This window comes from Stegodyphus dumicola, chromosome 1, assembly GCF_044657685.1.
Source record: "Stegodyphus dumicola isolate Sdum_Otavi_A_Nest chromosome 1, ASM4465768v1".
NCBI lineage: Eukaryota > Metazoa > Arthropoda > Arachnida > Araneae > Eresidae > Stegodyphus > Stegodyphus dumicola.
Window position 1 is genome coordinate 61217138 of NC_140768.1, and position 22168 is coordinate 61239305.

The following is a 22168-nucleotide window of genomic DNA, read 5'->3' on the forward strand; positions in this document are numbered from 1 at the left end:
GTTAAACATACTTCATTATTAAATATAAGTTTATAAATCTAATGTTATAGATGTAATTCCATGCAGCTTAGTATTATTCCATACACAACTTTCAGATTTGCTGAAATAAACATATCAATAAAGTTATGCGGATTTATACATTCAGGAAAATGTATTGAAATTTATTTGAAAATATTTCTTGATTTATACAAGAAAATGTATAAATCAAGAAAGGAGGTATAAAAACATGAAGTGAGGTTGAACTCAGGTAATTAAAATAACCAAACTTTAAAATCCAGCTTTCTATTTACGCTGAATCAGTCATCTGTAACTGTAAAAACACTCGATCACTGTATTTCTTAGCAGTATATATTACACGCTTTTATCTATTCTTTACAAAGCAGTATCTTTCAACAAAAAGCTGCCTATCGAAACTCTTACAAAAATTTGTCTAAAACGAATAGTTAAGATTAAATTCGCGAATGCAATAAATTGCATGTTCAAAATTTTTCGCAAAAGAAAACAACATCCATACGGTATCCTAATTTCTAGATTTCAAAACATAAACATCATGAGTTAAATTTTAATTTTCATATTATGTTTCAATGATTGCGCGGAAACACCTCATGCAGATACAAATAATTGCTATTAACATTATACGCACTGTACTTTTTTTTCCCCCCGACTGATGTTTGTTTGTTTTCAAGCTCGGGAAGAATAAAACAGCGTGCATGTATATGATTTCTCATCAGAAATCAAACACAGTTTTACAATTTTAACAACAGCTGCACAATATCAATACAAATGAAAAATGCATTTCATACAGTATTAGAGCAAAATTATTTACATTACCAATAAAATATTGGCCGAAGCTTCGAGCTCACACATAACCTGCTCAGCCATCACTCTGATCTGCCAAACACGAGAAACAGAAAAGTAGCCAAAAGCGAGAAAGCTTCTTTCGTGGTATTCTGTGGCAAGGAGAATCTCCTTGTTCTGTGGTGCTCAAACTGCATTCGCTAGTTATCAAAATTGAAATAATTAGTTAATATTCCATTTATTTAAATGTCTATACTACAATAAATATATTATTTCTCTTAGACAAATACTCTTTTTTTTCTTCTGTCTTATATAAATTTGTAAGATAAAATATATATATAAAAAAAAAAAAAAAATCAACACACACACACACACACAAAAAAAAAAAAAAAAAAAATATCAAAACAATATTGTACAACTACGTGCACTGTAGTCTGGCGGGGCTAGTGCCCTAGTCTGAACATCTTCGAGATGGAAGAACGGGTCGTTTGCTGCAATTTGCTCGGCAAAGAGAGAGTCTCGTGTCATCGACGACGACGAAGATCGTATTATATTCTCGAGTGTCAAGATGTAGAAATATCTTCTTACTCGACTTCTGATAAGCAATCTAGGAGAAAACGAAAGAACAGTGTAGTAAGAGATATGGGAGGGAGGTGAAAAGAGAATCTTTTCAAGAATGCGGGGGGGGGGTCGTGTCATCGTCTCGATCATTATAGACCGATGTTCAACTAGGCCTCCTGGTCGAAATCGATGTCGAAAAAACACCAGTCAGGATTTTCTTTCCCCTTGACAGCCGACGAGAGAGCGAGTCTGATCAACACCGACTCTGCTAGTAGAGTCGGTGTTGGTCTCGTCCCTTCAAATTGTCGGCGGAAATTGTCGGCGGAAAAGTCGGCGGAAATTGAAGTGGCATTTATTACATAACAACTAGTCTATCTAAGGCTCCTGTACAGGAGCTCTAACAGTTCTATAAGGTATTTCTCCTGCCTTCTTAGCATGCCTTCGTAGTGTAGTGGTCAGCACTCCCGACGCGTATTCGAGAGGTCAGTGGTTCGAGTCCCAGTGAGAACATTGCTCATTTTCCATGTCTCCTGCTTCTAGAGTATGTCTATTCTAAGAGAAACGTAATCATAGCAGATAACCAGCAGGTCTAGGCAGCTGACGAAATGTAAAGGCAGCAAGTCTCGACTCATGTATATATGTAAATATCTCTAAGCTAACTAACCCTTTTTGCTAATTTTATACTAACATTCCCAAAAAATTGTAAGTTAGAGCACCCAACAAAAGTAATAAGTATTGTTAAATCTGTTTATCTTTAATAAGGTTGAAAAGATCAACAACCAAAATAGGTTGCTCTGCAGCGATCAGAATAAAATGACTGACCTGTAGTGCCCATTGAAGGGTGAAGCAGGCGGAGTAATAATAAATAAATAAATAAATGTCCCCTGCTTCGAAATATCCTAATGTCTTTACAGTGGCGCCCAAACTAAAAAAGGTGGTGGATGATGATTCTCCACTACCAGGATTTGGCAATTGAGTCCCTCAGTCGCCCTTTAAAAGAGGGAGTATATAAGGTATTTCTCGCCTTCTTAGGATGCCTTCGTAGTGTAGTGGTAAGCACGCTCGACGCGTATTCGAGAGGTCCGTGGCTCCATAATACGTCGATGGTTTTGGGTTTTATATGAATTGTAAAGTCTTTAATAAAAATTTGATGAAAACTTTTTACTGTTTTTGATCTCAAATGGACCAGGAGAGCGAAACATATTTTCGAAACATATTAATCGGCTTTTATGAAGCTTTAATTCATTTTCTCCTGATGAGTTCTGTTCGATAAAAGGAGATTAATTTTTATTTGACTTCCTTTTATTAACCCATTTAAGTTCATTCAAATCCCTTTCATATCTTCTTTTCCCTAAAGTAACAGGTTTTCAAGTAACAGGCTGCAGTTCCATATTACCTGAGGTCAGTGGCGTAGAGAGCATGATAACTGGCGCCCGGAGCAAAATACATTTTTGGCGCCTCCCCCCAAAAAACACTTACGGTAATGTAATGTATAGAATATATTCGTAATAAGAAAATAATGCAGAGAATAATAAAATGCTGAATCTGCTATAAAATACTCTAAAATATATTAAGAATAGTCACTGCTTAACTACACTAGCATTGGATTCGGAAATGTATCTGTGTCGGCGGAAAAATCAGACATACGATGATCTTGAATTAGTTAAAAAAGTATTATTTATTTTACATATTTTTGTAATTGTTTTTAAAAAAGTACAATTTTTAAGCAATTAAAAGTTAAATATGTATTATAGATAAGTAGATATATTTATTAATAATAAAACAATATTATAATACATTAATACAATTAATTACTATGTATACACTTTTCTTGCTTTGAATGAAGCAAATTTATTAATTACTTCATCAAAGTCTATCCTTTCAAATTTTTCTATTTCTAAACTTTTAAAAATGTTATATGACTTAGGGGATCTTGTCCCATCTTTGATTGTAAATATGTTAAAATTTATTTTAATTTGCTGAACGAACGTTCATAGCTAGCATTTGATAATGAAATAGTAAGGAGTATTTGAAGTGCGACTCTTTTCGCTCAAACTGCCCCATTAGAAGTCCTCCGAGTGCAGCTTCAGCGTTTGTCCGTGGTCCGTATCATTGAGTAAATCTTATTTTAAATGTAAGATAAAATTGATTTTTTCAAAGATGCTGGTCTGAGTAAATTTAATTTAGAACTATATTTATGCAAGAATAGTATGAGATATCAAGTATTTGGGAAAAGTAAAAAAAAAGAGTCAAAGAATATTTCGCTAGTTTGGGTGTTATTTTTGCAGAGTTTCCTAATCATCTTTCTAATTTTTGGCATCCATAAAAGTATTTCAGAAAAATGGCCGATACGTACAGAGATGGTGATGGAAATGTTGAAAAGACAGAAGGTAATCAAACATTATTTATTAAATTTAGTAGCAAATATCTTGACGTAGACGAGAATCATATTTATATTGTTCAATAATGTTAGTATTAAATGTTGTTATTTCTTATATAATAATATGTGACTGACGGAAACATTTTCGTGCCCCGAAAACTAAGTTTGTCTGACATTCTTGGACAGTTTATTTATATTAATCTTTTGAGGGATTTGTTACCCCCTTAAGTTTAGTGCTATGAGCTATCATCTGTTTTGTCCGCTTCCTTAATTAGCGTTTCGTAGAGGGTGCGGTGTTTATTATATTTGCAAAAATTTGATTAAGAAATCACGCAGCATAGATATGTGTGAATGAGATATTATTAAAATGCGAAGAAATAGGGATTCATTTCTTATTATCTGTGATTTAATCTTTTTCGTAAACATTAAATTACTAGAATAGACCATAAAGAAATGTGGGCTCATTTCGGATACCCGGCTCTTGGCTGAATTTGGCGAGTTTTTGGCCGCCATCTTGGATTTCAGAAATGCGCCAAAAAGCGCATTTCGAAATCCAAGATGGCGGCCAAATATTGTTTTCCCTATCCGAGGGAAGTGGACAGGGAAAACAATTCTGAACTGCCAAAAGGAAAAATTGAACTTACCCTTGTTCATGTTGACATGATGACGCCTGACATTCCCTATTTCTTCAATGTTGTACAACATAGTTAATGTTATATTACTAAGCATGATATGATAACTTACTAATTGTAATTCAGTCTAAAGTAATAGAACAAGAAATTTTAATTAACGTGTACTTTAACGAGTGAAATGTTTTGCATGAAACGCTATAGGGCGAAGAAGTACTTACGCTCAAACTGTAAACAATCGATTTAAAAGAAAGCTTCCAACCTAAAAATTTGACTTGCATGTAATTTCGGCATTATATTATTTGGCATTTAAATTAATAATGAATTTATATTTAAATTAATTATGTTATGCAGGTAAGTGTATGATAGTTAAACGTGATATATATGGATGAGAAATGAAAAATTAGAACATTTATTAAGGTATTTGTAATATATGGTAAGTTCTTTTTAAGAAACTTATTTTTCAGTATATAGCACTCATTTTTTTTTTATTAATTAATCAATTTGAACATATATTTTCTATTTTTCCCTGTGTTAGAATTTCAACTTTTTTTTAATTAATCAATTTAAACATACATTTCTTAACTTATTTTTCAATATGCAAGAATTTCAACTCTTTTAATTAATCAATTTAAACATATATTTCTTAACTTTTGTTTCAATATGTAAGAATTTCACCTTTTTTAATTAATAAATTTAAACAAATATTTCTTAACTTATGTTTCAATATGTTAGAATTTCATATTTTTTAATTTATCAATGTAAACATATATTGCAAAATGAAGGTACTTACCCCTAGATGACATTGCTTGTACAATCTTTGTCTTCTTAAATTATGTTATTTATATTTATATAAAAATTTCACTTTTTCACAAGAAAATTTTTATCCAGGTTCTCACAGTTTCACCTTTTCACAAGAATATTTTTATTAAGGTTCTCACAGTTTCATCTTTTCACAAGAAAATTTTTATCTAGTTTCTCACAGTTTTGCAAGAAAATATGTATCCAGGTTCTCACAGTCAACAAGTTCACAAGAAACTGTGTATATGATAACCAGGGCTAGAAAGGGGGCATATGTCCGTGGGCACATCATCCAAGGGAAGCCAAAATGATGTTACGAATTTTTAGAGTTGAATGTTTTCCATTTTTGGCCAGTAGTCGGGAGGGGCACAAAATCTTCAGTTTTCCCTGGGCGCTGAAAACAGTAACTATGACTCTGCTGATAACTTATAAAATTTCATTTTTTCACAAGAAAAACTGTTATAGATTCCTTCCTTGTTAAAATCCAATACTTCGTTTCACTGAACTCCACTCTTATAGATCGAGGCCTGTTCATCAGATCTGAAAAAGAACAATTTTTACAAGCATTTTGCATTTTGAAATTAGAAATGATTCCATTTCCACATCACCTTAAGACTTACACGTACTTAAAAAAAGAAAAATCTTTTCTTCTGCTTTTTGACTATTCATTTTAATTGAAGCATTACCAAATTTTGTAAATTAGTTTGTATAATTATATTTAAATCAATTATTTATAAAAAATATTTATGCGGGTATTATCATATAATTTCATTTAAAAAATAGGCACTATTTTCACATTACATGACGTTACATGCAGGTTAAAGTGATTTTTAATTAAATCTAAATTTGATAAAAAAAAATAGAAACAGTAAGAAATGTGATTAATGATATTAGTGAAACAAAATAGTTACAAATAATCCCAATTTTTAAGCTAGTACGTGTAAGACTAAGAGGTAGGAATCCTGATGCGTTTTTTTTTTACGAGGTTTCGCCAGGAGCCATAATCCTCTAATTTTAATGTGTACACATATATTTTATATTACTTACCATTCAGCACCACATTTTGCAGTTTTCAGCAGTATTACTTGGCAGTTCACTATTTGGAGTTTTTTGTAGAGAAAATATCCATGTTATATATGCAGAATACAAGATAAATAAACAAGATTTTAAATTTCATGATCGTCGAGATTTCCTGTGGTGGCAGCAGTTGCTCAGTTCCTTCGCTTTCAGGTGTGGCCCGCATCAGTCGTTTCAACTCGGATGTGTTTCTTGAAAGAAAAACCTGGCTATACCCCCAGGTACTGGGTTTGTCATCCGAGTTGATTTCTCCATCTGCTTCTTCCCTCGTCTAAGTGGCAGCAAAATGTTATTTTTGAAGTCCCTAAACAAAATATCCATATTATGCATATTCAAAATACAAGATAAGTAAACAAGATTTTAAATTTCATGACCGTCGAGATTTCCTGCGGTGGCAGCAGTTGCTCAGTTCCTTCGCTTTCAGGTGTGGCCCGCATCAGTCGTTTCAACTCGGATGTGTTTCTTGAAAGAAAAACCTGGCTATACCCCCAGGTACTGGGTTTGTCATCCGAGTTGATTTCTCCATCTGCTTCTTCCCTCGTCTAAGTGGCAGCAAAATGTTATTTTTGAAGTCCCTAAACAAAATATCCATATTATGCATATTCAAAATACAAGATAAGTAAACAAGATTTTAAATTTCATGATCGTCGAGATTTCCTGCGGTGGCAGCAGTTGCTCAGTTCCTTCGCTTTCAGGTGTGGCCCGCATCAGTCGTTTCAACTCGGATGTGTTTCTTCAAAGAAATACCTGGCTATACCCCCAGGTACTGGGTTTGTCATCAGAGTTGATTTCTCCATCTGCTTCTTCCCTCGTCTAAGTGGCAGCAAAATGTTATTTTTGAAGTCCCTAAACAAAATATCCATATTATGCATATTCATAATACAAGATAACTAAACAAGGTTACGATAATGAAAACATAAGTTAGCGTATATATAAACACTTTTATTAAATGTTTTAATATTTTTTCTAAAAGTGTTCTTTCTGTTGTTTAGTTTTAATCTTTTGTTAACTACATACTCTTTTTAACTAGAAAATAATAATTGAACATAGTACAAAAATACACAATTACCACAAAAGGGTGGCAAGTTTAAGAAGTTAATAATGTAAGATTGAATCCTTATATTTAAAATAATAAATAAACGGTAAAATTAAAATACTAAACGTAGTATGAAAATACATAATTAAAATAAACAGGCTGGAAACATTAAAAGTAATGAATTCACCTGTATATTTTCTGACTGAAGATTCATTTCTTTCCATGATTCATTTCTCATTTCTGCAATATTCTTTACCTGAAAGGGGTGATAAATTATCCTTAACAATAAAATGTTTTCTGGTAAGAAGTAGGCTGGAAACCTTTAAATTAATCAACTCACCTCTATGTTTGTCAATTTATCTGTCAAAATTAGTTTTCTTCTTTTATTTATTTTTTTGGATTACCTAATTTGCAATAAAGTTTTTTTTACTGAAAAATAAGTAGGTAAACTTATACTAATAATAACTAAATAAATTTTACAGTTGCTTTTACTGAAGGAGTAGTATTAAAATAAAGTGAAGCACTAATTTGAAACATAAGCTGTGAATGGTTAAAATTTTGTCTTACCTCTGTCATAGTATTTCATGACATTTTGGATCTGCAGCTGTGAAAGAAAGTTTATTTTAATGAAGGAATAACAAAATATATAAAGAATAGCTCTCACGTCAAAATAAAAGTTGAGAATAACTGAAATACACATTTACCTCTTTCTGTAAAAGATATGCTACATTTTCGCAACATTTCCATCCTTTTGTTTTCTGGGCTCTGTTTTTTTGGTTGAATTCTAAAAGGAAATAAAAAATAACAATTTCATGTAGTGAAAAACAAAAAGGTATTAAATCAAAATTTGTGGACCATCTGAACATTTACACAAATTATAGTAAACAATTTACTTGTATGCTTTTCTTATCATTTATTCCAGTTTTAAAACTTGGTCTGTGTTCCCTTACTCTGAAAAATAAGCACATAGATTATAATGGTATGTAATTTAATATTTAAATGCAATTTTTGTATGTATATATATGTAAATAAATAAATTATGTCAAAAATAAAGTTATATTTGTTGCTTTTACCCCATTTATCATCATCTTCCTGAATGAATGGTATATCATCTTGTCGGGCTGATTTCTTTGGAGGCATCAGGTCCTCAATTCCTTCGCTTTCTGATGTTGGTTCGTCCAACATTTTAAGTTCAAGGCTGACTTTTCCATGGCCTGGATACACAGCTTTAATGTCCTGTAGAAACTGAGCAAGTCTTTCTCCATCATAAGTAAAGGGCTTCAAGCGGAACCGCCTGTAATAATGTACAGCCATGTACTGCGTGCAAATATCTGTTCTCTTGCTCTTTATAGACCTCTTAAAAAGTTTGTTTTCACCCTCAAGATCATTTATAGTGTTCTGTTTATCATCGGGATCTACAAATACGCCTGTAAATAAAGGATTAATGAATGTTAAGGATGGAAAAAAAAAATGTCACTCATTAAAAAAAAAGACACATATTTACCTTTCTTGTGATTGGTAGTTTTATGTGTTGCTGCCGGAAATAAATTTTCTATCCTTTTATATTGTGGAGCAGAGTCAGTGTATATGAAGGTGGTTTCTGGGTGAACATGACGTTTAATGTAAGGCCACAAATGCCTTTTGCTTTTTCCTTTAACCTTGAAAAATAATCCTTCTTTGTCTTCTTGACAGTAGATGCCTAAAACTACGATGGTCATATTTTTGGTTACCCTGCCGCGATTGTACTTGTGGCGGGTCAAAAATGTTTCATCAATTAATATAGATTTTCCTTTACCACCTAACATTCTGCTATGATGAGAGGCAAAAATTTCACATACCTCACGACAATATGATAAAAAGTCAACAATAGTCTCATTTGCAATTACTGGTAATTTTTGCTTTTCCCTCCATAGCTTTAGCTGCTGATTTATGTAACTGAAACTGTGATCTAGAACAAAGTACACAGTTATGACTAAAGCTTCCCTTATTGGGATTTTTGTACCCTCAAGAATGTATTTTCAATGGGGTTAATCATGCCAGAGCAGTTGTTGCGATTTCTCAGGCTGCAGACCCAACGCCATCCGAGCTTTGATTCCTTTCTCTTGTTGCTTCTCATCGGTGCCTGGCACTTGGGGCAAGGTGGTGCCTCATCCTCTCTGGGAAGAAGTCCAGCATCGGTGGCAAACTCGAGTGCAGCTGCCTCTGTATTAATTAAATGCATGTCAGTAATTAAACAGAAATATTTCAGTTTTTCATGCAAAGAAGCCATATTCAAAAAAGTCAGTACAGTGACAGAAATAGTTTAATGAAATTTATTGTTAGAAATTTCAGAAACTTGGTAATTATGCAAAAGTCAAAACTATCAGAAATAAAAAAGTTTAATAAAGATGAAAAGTAATTATAAATTTAATTAAACAATATTAGTTCATTATAGGAAGATAGAGAAGTGAAAAGTTCAAACTAGAAAGTACTGTTACAAAAAAAAAAAAGGAAAATAAAAATAATAGTAATGATATGTATCTATGAAAACAAAGTATTAAAACAAATTTTAAGTGAAAAATAATATTAAAAAATGTAATGGATGAAAATAGATTAAAAGTAAACTTAGCTTTGGCAAAGTCCAAACCACGTTTTCACGTAAGTACCGAGGTACTGATTTTTTTCAGTACCTGACAGACAGACAGACAGCTGCACGGGCTTAACCGCGGCAAAATATGATCGCGAAAAATCTTCTTTTTTAAATTTATTTAAAATATTTTCGAAAAAAAAATATTTTACTTTACAAATAAATGTTTTTCGGTACATATGTTTTTTTAAAACATTTTTAAACAGAGATGCAGAAGAATAATAGGTATTGTTATTTTTGTGTGCAGATATGCGTGCGTGATGAACTAAAAAATGATTTTGAAGGTTTCGTGGCATATTTATCCTCTCAAAAATATGCAACTTGCTCAACTTTTCGATTTTATTAAATTAAATAAGGCCTATCGTTTTTTTTTTTTTTTTTTTTTTTTAAGCACTGACAATGAAAGCTGTTATGTTCTATTTTTGCGTTTTTATCCCAAAGCGCGTTAGCCCAGAAGGGCTATTAATTTCGTTTTCGCATTTTGCGTTGAACTGTTTCTACCGAATATTATCGCTGTGTGTTATATTTAAAGATATTTAATAATAAAGAATCAGCATAAATATACGTATGTTTAACGTACATAACATTTATGCAGATACTGTGATAAAACAACGGTACCTACAGCTATGAAATTTTGAATATGTACGTCACCACCCGAATATGGGCATCTGAAAGCTCAAATTTGTAATTTGTTTTATTAACTATTTAACATTTTGTAAAGCATTTATGTGTTTTTGATTAAGAAACTCGACGATTTCTAAGCGAGCAATGGCAACACTGTTCGGCGCAAGACTGTCTATCGGAAATTCTAAAGATATGCTCTTCTTTTAAATGTTTTGTCATATTGCTGCTTAAGAGAGAAGACAGTTCGGATGTACAAAATTTAAAGACCGCATGTCTGTTGATTTTGAAAATTCATTTCCATTGAATTTAACAATTGTTTTCAGTTGGTGAGAGGTATACATCTCTGTTGTACACTATTATTGGTAACCTTTAATTGTTGGTTATTTGTTACATTTTTTTGTCTTTCATATTGCCCTGGCTGCATTGGAAATTTCGTGGTTTTCCTCGTGTGTATACGAGCCAGTACAATTACACTAATGAATCATATCAAATAATGTGAATAATTATAGAATTATTATATAAGTGTAGAATAATTGGGTTGGTTGTTATGTTCACGAGTTGTGTGTAAATGCGTGGCTTTGTGTGATTATGTAATTAATTAATGAAGATTTCAGCAGCGGCCTGGCGGTAAAGTGTGTGAGCACTGGTAGTTCATCTCATTACACATATACTAGCTACACATATATACATTATAGACAGTGGTGTAACTAGAATTCTTGGTCCCGTATGCAAAATAATTTCCTGGGTCCCTAAACCAATAAATTTAATGTGCTTAAAAATAAAAATTAAACTAAAGAAAAAAACGTGAAAAGTAAAAAAAAAAAAAAAAAAATCAAGGATTCCTGGAGCCAATGTTTTCATGATTTTTATCACATCTGGATTAATTGTTAAAAAATAAAAGCACGTTCTCAGGGAACCATTTGAAAGTTATGTAATATGAAGAAAGAATAAAAAGGAAAATATTTCCCCTTTGCTAACTGGTGAAATGCAAATTTGCTTTAGTCTGGGTATTTGACGTCAGATGATTTTAATTCTGTAATTTAAGACTTTTTGTGTACGTGCGTGTGAGTGATAGATAATTGATATTGACAGACAAGATAATTGATAAACGTACAGAAAAAATATTACATCAATAGATAGTACTCTGTGATTTTACTCAACTTACGAACATAATTTATGCAATAATATACAAGTACATTTGTTAAATATAAAACATATTTATCATAAATTTCATAAAGAAAACTATTTGAATATACAATTTTAGTAGAAAATATGTAATATTTTTGCTGTCCTTTTAAAAATCCTTTTGGTACACTAAACTACTTGAATACATCATTTTTATAAAAAAACATGAATGCTAAAGATTTTTCCTGTTTCTTTTTAATTTTCCCTCAGCCCGTACTGCTGTTCTTCTCTAATTCCCCCCCCCCCAATAAGTGTAATTATAACACTGGTGACCGAAATTCATCATAAAGACAAAAATCTTTTTTATTAAAATTTGCGTCTCCTAACCTTCATTTCCTCAAAATTATTTATCAATACCTGGACGTCCATTTTCACAGCCAAGTCAACTTCAACGCTCAATAGTGATAGGTTTAACAACCGATCTTGTATCATAGTGTTTCTTAAATATGTTTTTATTATTGAAAATGACCTCTCGCTCGTGGCTTTGGTTACAGATAATGAATGATAAATACAATATAAGTTAATTGCACTCCCGATTAACTGCTTGTCATGTCATAGTATTTTACCATTGCTAATTTAGCTAAATCCTTAACGGATTTCAAATTTTGGATATCTGTTCTGAAAGTATTTATAAATAATAAAAGTTGTACTTCCAGTACATTAGCAAAGTCTTCTTTATATTTTTTTCTGTATTTTTGAAACATTATTAATAATTTCCGTATTTGTTAACAATGACAAATATTCGTGATTTTCCGCATGTGTAACGTTTATGAAGTATGTTGTGGATGCATATGTGAATAAAGTGGGCGCAGCCCGCTTAGACCGCTGAACACTGGTAATTCGGTCCAACGTTCAAATCCCGGCTAACGGGCTGGCTGAATGCATGTTTTCTTGATTTTCCGCATGTGTATGATGTTTGCAGTATCTTCTGGATGCATACGTGAATAAAGCGGGTGCAGCTCGCGCAAAACCGTTTAACGCTGGTAGTTCGGTCCAACTTTCGAATCCCGGAAAACAGGCTGGGTCCATGGGTGTTTGGGTGATTTTACGTATGTGTACCGTGTATGCAGTATCTTCTGGATGCATAGGTGAATAAAGCGGATGAATCCCGCGAAAAACCGTTGAACGCTGGTTATTCGGTCCAACTTACGAATACCGGCTAGCGGGTTGGCTGCATGGGTGTTTTCGTGATTTTACGCATGTGTATTGTGTGCGGAGTATCTTCTGGATGAATACGTGAATAAAGCAGGCGTAACCCAGTCAAAACCGTTAAACGCTGGTAGTTCGGTCCAACTTTTGAATCCCGGCCAACAGGCTGACTCTATATGTGTTTCAGTGATTTTCCACATGTGTATTGGGAATACAGTATCTTCTGGATGCACAAGTGAATAAAGCGGGCGCTGAACACAGGTCCGCTGAACACAGGTAGTTCGGTCCAAAGTTCGAATCCCGGCGAGCGGGCTGCCTGCTTAGGTGTTTTCGTGATTTTACGCATGTGTGACGTGTATGCAGTATCTTCTGGATGCGCACGGGAATAAAGCAGGGGGAACCCGCGCAAAACCGCTGAACCCTGGTAGTTCGGTCCAACTATGGCATAACGGTGATATTTAACATAGGAACTCTTATACACGTCAACAATTAAAAGCGGGCTTCAGCCCGCTAGTTATTAATAATTTCCGTATTTGTTAACAATGACAAATACGGAAATTTAAGTTCCAAAAATGAAAACATCATTGCGATTTTTGTTATTCCAGTCATTCTGTATTTTAACTGAGTATTTAAAATGTCGAGAGCAGCATAAAAAACTGTTACTTTAAAAGACATTTCGGAATTTTCAAGGCCTGTTATCCTCACATAACTCATCAATATTTTCTTGTTTTTATTTTCTTCTATTTTTCAAATTTAGTTTCTATGTCCCATTTATTTTATATACAAAAATTTGTATATAAATTTGTATATTTGTATTTTTGTGAATATACAAGAATTGTATATTCAAAACTCTGCTTCTTTCATAATGTCTTCAAACTTCTTTCTCATATCTTGCATATTAATAGAAACGCTTTTTACATGTTGGTGAGCTCCATTCAAGTCGATTGATTTTCGATTGTCGAGTCGATTGATTGATTGATAGATCCTGCAGATACAGCGCAGGACGTGTTTAAAAAATTTTGTTTTTAATTTTTGGCATTTTGCCAGAAATGTTTAATAATTTGTAGTTAAGCTCATCGACACAACGTATATTTCAAGATGAGAACTCGCACTCTGTCACATGGATTTTAAAAGTAGTACACATAAATACTTGTTTTATACTTCCCTAAACAAGTATAACGTTTAGTTAAAATAAAGTTGTATGAAACAAGTTTTGCGTACTTTGCAGAGAAATGCGCAAAACTTCATTTAATGAAAATAGGTTTGTGGTGGATCAAAAAGCAAAAATCAATTAGGTTATGCGGATATATTTTAGGAGCATTAATATTTATGATTGTTGTTATCTGCTTTATTTGCATCTTGAAAAACTATTAATGTCTCGGAAATTAATGACCTCAGATTTCCAGTTTTTACGCTGCTTATAAATTAAGCAGTATCAATTTTTTTTATCTATCTATCATTAATTTATTAAAGACAAAAATATAAAAAAATAAATATAATGTATGGGAACATATATTAACGGAAGCTATTTATGTCTTAGAAAAGTTATGCAGTGGTTCTGAAATGAAAGATAGTAATGTACAAAGGGATTATATGAGTGAAAATCGCTTCATTTATTATTAAAACGTATTAAATAAATTTTTTAATTTGCGAAAATTATTGAAATATTGTAATAACGGGGGAGAATTCTTTTCTGAAATATTCCATTCGTTTGTGTGGTGAAAATAGCAATGTAATTCGCGTTCTTTCAAATGTTGAAATGCAACTTAAAACTATTAGGTCCAACGCTGCCATTGATATGCTTAATATTTTCAGTAATTAATTTATCGAAATTTACGAAGTAGTATATACTTTTAGTTGTGTGATACCATTTTTATTATCATTATTATATTATTATTGACGGTTTCACGTACTGTATTGACGGTGCTGTAGAAAGTAAATTAAAAGCAAAAGTAAAGTAAATTGTAAAATTTAATTTCAAATAACAATTAGAAAGGTGTTCTTGCCCTCCCGCTTATTAGTATAAATAACAGAGAAAAAATCTATCTGCCTTTAACTTTGCCATTTGGTAATGTCAATCGTACTTCTAAATCCAAACTTTTTCTGTCCCTAACCATGCCTCTTCGTGCGACTGCACAGGTTGCAAGTACTGTCGTTTATTACATTGTGAGAACTATACATTTAAACCTGCAATTTCTTCCTTATTTAATGATAGTAAGAGATTCAAGATATGAAAAAAATTAAACGCTACGGAATGACTTGCAAAGTTCATTCCAAATTAAGTATCAGAATCCTGCCTAGTTACTTCTCTGATTTATAATTTTCGAGTTGTGATTGCAAAAAGAGGAACATTTCCTTAAAGGGTGGGTCGCCTTTTTATTTGCGTACGCTCCGATCAAGTAGGAGACACCGAATTTACATACATTAATTTATTATTTACATTAATAATTTATCATTTATTTAATTATCCGTTATAATTCTAAAAATAAAAATGAAAAGCAAAATAGAATTAAAATTTTTTTTATTGAAACTCCAATTACGAACAATATATGTAAAAAATGAAAAGCAAAAGGGAAAAACATAAAAATAATAATTAATCTTCTTATTATATTTAATTATCCGTATATATGTAAGAAATGAAAAGCAAAAGGGAAAAAAACATATAAAAATAATAATTAATTACATTTTTATTTATAATTATCGGTTTTAATTCCCATTTAACATTATTATTTATTTATAATTATCGGTTTTAATTCGCATTTACCATTATTATTTATTTATAATTATCGGTTCTAATTCGCATTTACCATTATTATTTATTTATAATTATCGGTTTTAATTCGCATTTAACACTATTATTTATTTACCTACGCTCCGATCAAGTAGGAGACAAACTTCTCAACTTCTAACCACGCAGCAGAAGCGAATAAAAATGGTCACGTGACCTTCAATATGAGCACACAGAAGTTTTCCCTAAATCCCTCCCGATACTCTGGATTCTACAGTAACCTAAACGTCAGCAGAAAGTTGTCGGGGTGGGTAGCCGGGTTTGGCGGAAATCGCCACCACCGGCCGCCGTAGCGAGGTCGCCAAGAGCCGGTTATCCAAAAACTGCCGAAAGGTGCAAAAAAGAAAAAAGTATTCTGAATATTTGATATGCATTTAACTTACTGTAGCATTATTTCTAACCGATTAAAAAAAAAAAAAAAAAAACTAGTGGGTAAAATCCTAGTATACGGTGCAGCCTTGGCGCGACTTTGAAAATTAACACCAAAAATGATCCAAAGAACGTCTATATATATATTATACACACATAGTATATGCATATACACACATAGTATATATATTATATACATAGTATATACTATGTTTAACTACATATTTTCTTTGAATGACCCGTTAACTAACTAACTCATCGTATATGTCCCGTTTTTATTGCTCATCATAAAGTCGCCAAAAGTAGTCAAATCCCGTGTGCACCGGATACTAGGATTAAACCAACTGGTGTTTTGTCATCAGGAAGTATATCAGTTTTGTTCGAAACATTCAGAACTGCATAGTCAAAGATACCATATTTACTTGAAAATAAGACCCTCAGAAATAATGCTACAATAAGTTATAACTCTCCTTATATTCTAGAACAAATTTTATGAAATAAATGTATAGATAAATTCTTATTTTGTCTTGCAAGTAATTCTGAAAAAGATAATCCTAGTTTCTGTTCCTTTCCTTCAGAATTTCTTTCAAATAACAGCACTGTTGTCTGTGGTCCAATGAGCATGGCAGTTTTCAGGTATATTATTAGTGACTAGTATAATAAATGCAGACCTTAACTGAAATCTTCCAGCTAGACATGGCTGTTATAATTAGTGGTACTGTAGAATCTCGTAGCTCAAATCCAATTGTTAACTTAAGTTACTCTTCTTTGTAATTGCTAAATGATTTCTGCTGGTCAATCAAATGTAATATAATGTTTAAAAAAAGTGTAAAAAGTATATTTAAAAGTAATGATGAATAGGTTTCCTTGTAGAAAAATCAATTTATGGTATCAAAACATAAAATTTATTTTTTACTTAATTTTTTAAACATTAATAAAGAATACTTCAAATAAATCAATAAAAATCATAACAAAGCTTATTCACCATTAGGCAATATACATATCTTTTATACACATTTGGTATAATATATCTTTCATCACTTGGGGTATCCAAAGCCTTTTTAATATTTCTTTCGATATTTTTGGTTTTACTGGATTTAACCCAAAATTCTATTATTGATTGCTGTGAGTGCTTCCTTGCAAATTTCTTGGATAACTTAATGTATTGAGCCATGCAAGCAGTCAAACCGCACTCAAATTGTAGAATGCATCTTGTGTTGTAATATTGTGAATAAAAATATAGGTACGCGTGCCCTTTGGTGATAACTGACAATTTTTGGTGGTACATGGACACTGAGTTTGTGCAATTCTTTGACTTGTTATTTTGGCTTTGTGTAGTGGCGATTTTTGTAAATCGCTGCTACACAAAAAAAAAAAAAAAAAAAAAAAAAAAAATAAGGAATTGCTCAAACTCGCTATCCATGTACACATCAACCTATTTTCACCTAAAAAAACAGAGAATTATACAAACTAGGCATTGCATACTCCCTTGACTTTGTCCATGTACGCATCTATCTATGTTCGCTTAAAAAGTCAAAGGAGCAGCCAATATATATATATATATAATCTCAATAAACTACATTTTAAATCAAACATAAAAAAAGGAGATTTATCTTAACACTACACAAAGGAAATATCCACTTACCTTATTTACATATTTTCGTGTCTTTAGTCAAAAAATGTTTTTTTTTCCCTTTCGTTCCAAATTGTACAGAAACTTAATCTTACTACGTTCAGCCATTTTACAGTGTAAGCCACCAAATAACAACATACTTCTTATCCAAAATCCGACACACAAACAAGCCTTTTCCAGTCACGTAACCAATTACATCATAATAGGGTTTCCACAGCATTCAACTACACAGGTTACTGTAAATGAAACAACAACTTGGCGATAATTCAAGGGGCACCTTTAAATCAGCTCTAGCCATCTTGTGTTAAGACTTTAAAGTTTATTAGCTATTTACAAGTCTTTAAGGATTGAATCCTCTGTTATTGGACCTCCTTTGTCATTGTCATTTCTTGCTTTAAGGCTGGTATAAACCTCAGAAACAGTTTTGAATATTTTTCCTTGTTGAAAACTTCATCAGCAGTCATTTCAGGGACATGTTTTAAACTTAATTTTTCCAGCAAAATATAATTTTGCTAACATATTTCAAAAAAGGACAAAGAGGAGATGTATAAATCAGATCGCTGTGTACTTGGGGAGAAGAATAGTAATAAATAAATAAATAAATAAAGATTTTTATGAAGAATGTTAAGGGTTTAATTTTTTAAATATATTGCATAATCCTCCTTTAATAATTAAAATTTTTATTTTAAATTGCTGAAGTATGTTTTCTTTTCATTTTTTGATAATGTCTGCTGACATATACTGAATATCAATAATTTGAGAATCTTGCTTAATATTATGACGGTCATCAACAAGCTCAGCTCACATTTCAGTTATGCATTGCCATGGGTGCAAATGAACACAACTCGTATTACAAATTTGTGACTGACAGATATCTCATGTAGTTGGGAAGAAAGAATTGCTTTATCTCACAACCGCCTAAGGGTTTAAAAAATCTGCCAACTTGCACCTGTTAACTGACTTTCTTTTCATTGCTAAAATTTGTAAAAAATTGCCAAATTGTGCCAGGATGGTTGCCTTAATACATAAATACCACAATTTGTAATATTTATAAATAACTAGGACTTTTTGTCATTTAAATATTTCTCTTTTTGGTATGCATGTAATTTAATATAAAGCCACAAGAATCTTGAAACCATATAAAATATAGCAAGATTATTTTTTTTTTTTTAAGTTTTATATTTTTTGTTTCATTATAACATTTTTGTAAAACGTTTTGCAACAAATTTGTTAAAAATTATATTAAAATTAAAAACATGCATTTTCTAACTTGCAAATTATGTCCGATAAATTGCATGCTTTATATTATATATAATTTGAAACAACAGAAGCAGTCTTAATTACAGAAGCAGTTAAAATTCTTGCATTATTTAAAAATTATTCTTACGAATTTTATATTTAGTTAGATATTTTAAGTATAATTATAATTAAAATTGTTGTATTTCCCCATGCAATGCAGTGCAAGACAAATTTTAAGAGAAAACTATGCCAGAAAAGTAAAAATACAGGAGCACGTATATTTAACATGGAGTAAATAGTTATCTCTGTAATTTGTGTCAAGATTTGTATTGAATTCGAAGTTGTAACCATAATTCCATCTGCTTATTGCTTTCCAGTAATTTCCAGAAGCAGAAGGTATGAAAAATGTCTCGACCGGTTGAAATCTATAAAAGGCCGGAGAGAGAGAGTTTTAGTCAGTTGCTTACTTATTGTTGTTATGAGGAGATTGACTAAAATGTAGTGTTAATGTAAACAGGGTTCGTACAGTCCTTAAGAGTCCTTAAAAGTCCTTAATTTTAGCCAAAATCATTAGAAGGTCCTTAATTTTAATCATCTGAAATTTCTGTCTATTTTTATGACTGCCATTTTGAGTGTGAATAAGCATTTTGGAGGAATATTTTTGGCGATTCACTGACGTATATATGGTTATTTTTTGAATGGGTTCATGGGCTATAATTTGTTTCTATTTCCAATATTTACTCAAGTTTCTAAGCAAGAAGTGAAACATAAGCATTTCGAAATTCATTTCTTGTAATAAAGAGCTTTTAAACAATTTTCGCTTTTGGGGATGTGAATTCTTGTATTAAACGGCTCTAAATTTGGCAACTTGTCAACATTTTGGTGATTTTAAGATCAGTTTCTATAGAATATTTTTAATTCCAAAATCTGAGAATTTTTCGAGAAGGCTTCAAATTAAAATGATGGATAAATATTGAGTGTTGTTACAAAACATAAATGTTTTGTAGCTTTTAATGTGTAATTATTCTAATATCGTTTAATGATCAGTGTCATAAATTACATGTATTTAAAACTGGGAAGTTTTATTAAATTTTGATTTTAATAGGGATTTTTTAACAAATATTGTTAAAAAATGAAATTTAATAGTGGCCATGTAAATCCATAATGAATAAGGTTACCTATTTACCTAATTTAATTATTTATAACTAACTGCTTACCCTTAAAAATTATCTCTACATATTAAATAAAGCGAGTTATTGCCTTTCATTAATATTCACTGTGGTTACAAGATAAAATACAGAAATGCAGAAATTCAAGTGAAACTTATTCTTTGCATCTAGTGAGACTTAAAATAATACAAAACAACTTATCACCTCTGGTGCTTGAATGGCTTATTGGAACCTGAAAGTATATTAACTGGGTTACAACCCCTGGAATTCTGCACAAAGCTATGACACTAACTGCATCAAACAGAGCCTAAATAACTTTCAACTTTCAACACTTGCTAACCGTGCCTTTCAAGTTTGTTCTAATTAGCAGGTCTCTCTCTAGACAAGCAGTAGCGGTGATAACATTCAATCTTTTGTTATGAATCATGCTAATTATGATCTTGCTTCTCATTTTAACCTATGCCGTTTGACATAAAATCTACATAAAATCTATTTACTAAGCCTCTAGACCAGCAGTTCTCAACCTTTTGACTAATGTGTACCATCTAAACAAAAATTGAAAACCTTTAATACCACCACTACAAAGTACAGTCAAAAGTCTTTAATCCGGATTCGTCGGGACTTCAGCGATTCCGGATTATCGATTTTTCTGTATTATAGATCATCAGTTTAAATCTGGTAAGATGGCATGCAGAAATTATAAAATTAAAAGTATGAAACTGTAATTTATGAAATAAAGAGCAATTATGATCTAAAGGGTATCAATTTTTTTTTAAAAAAAGCTTAATATTTATTTGTTTACTTTATTAAACATTTCTTTCAACGCACGCATGTGTAAAGCATAAATTATGCATAGTTGAAATTAGAAAATTGCAATCAGAAAGCTATTTAATGTGTATTCGTGATATTTATAATGAAGAGGAATTTGATTTAAATCATATCAAAGATGGAGTACATCGTGATTAAATACTACATTCAGTAAGGAATTATAAGCCGAATAAAATAAAAAATCAGCCCTGAAGATAAGGATAACACTGACAGATCAACTTCCAGTTCATTGTGCTCTGCAACGTTTCCCCCTCCCTGCAGAGCAGCGTGAAATTGATAAACAGATTTCGGAATGGTTAGAGAAACAAAGGATACGCCTTTATCCATTTTTTTGCAGCAATTCCACTTTTTGTTTGATGGACATCAAAACATGCTTTCACTTTGTAGATCCTTTGGCAGCTCCAGAATCGGAAATTCTTTTTGACATAATCGAAAGTTCAAGCTTACTTTTATAAAATTGCTCTAACAGTTTGCAAAAAATAATAAGCCGTATCCAATTTGAAGATTAAGGAACAACGCAATCTGCAACATTAACTGAAATAGATAATTAGATAATTTTAGCTTAGCTTATACCGTCTGTTATACATTAAACGCGCATGCGTAAACGTATTATGTGCATGCCTAGACGCATATGCGCATGTGTATTATGTACATGCGTCAACACATGTGCAGAAAGTTTGTAGCTTTGAGGTCCGAATTATAGATCATTCTGGTTTATGGACATCTGGATTAAAGACTGGACTACTACTACCAGCACCAATCTTGAACAAAGCTCAGATCGCATAAATTTACAAGTGTTAGAGAAAAAATTCAATCAGAACGTTGGGATTTTAATTTTTGAAATAAATAGTTAAAAATACTTTTCCTCTTTGTGTACCACCTATTTTTCTTGCGTATCACTAGCGGTACGTGTACCACCGGTTGAGAACCTCTGCTCTAGACTGATCAAGTATGTGACAAAATGAGACGTAAAAATAATCAACATAAAGCTAACGATTAGTGAAACGTAAATGTCACTTATCTTTCAAATATGTCCAACCTATTATAAGTGTAAAATATTTAATGCTACTTGATAAACTGCATGAACTTTATTTTATTCTCAAACGTATTAATAATTATGTTAATTCATGTTTAGTAGTAATGCATACTACTTAGGGATCTATTTTATTTTTAGGATGGTATTACAAAAGTGAAATTCAGGCATAGAATAATATTTTTAATTGAATTTATTCAGTTCTCATTTGCTCATAAGTCTTTAATTTTTTTCATTAATGGT

The 22168-nt window shown here is 31.7% G+C and overlaps 2 protein-coding genes across 2 annotated transcripts in view; one reads left to right on the forward strand and one right to left on the reverse strand.

Annotated features, from left to right (window-relative positions):
- LOC118187659 (exportin-4-like) overlaps nt 1-967 on the reverse strand; it is a 113549-nt gene extending 112582 nt beyond the window's left edge. The window contains exon 1 of the mRNA XM_035357922.2: nt 832-967. Within this exon, the coding sequence (XP_035213813.1) occupies nt 832-882 (51 nt within the window). The 5' untranslated portion in view covers nt 883-967. The remainder of the gene's footprint in view (nt 1-831) is intronic.
- Nucleotides 968-3594: 2627 nt separating this feature from the next.
- Nucleotides 3595-22168, forward strand: part of LOC118191030 (PEST proteolytic signal-containing nuclear protein-like) — a 49012-nt gene continuing 30438 nt past the window's right edge. The window contains exon 1 of the mRNA XM_085815397.1: nt 3595-3749. Coding sequence (XP_085671523.1) covers nt 3701-3749 — 49 coding nt within the window. The 5' untranslated portion in view covers nt 3595-3700. The remainder of the gene's footprint in view (nt 3750-22168) is intronic.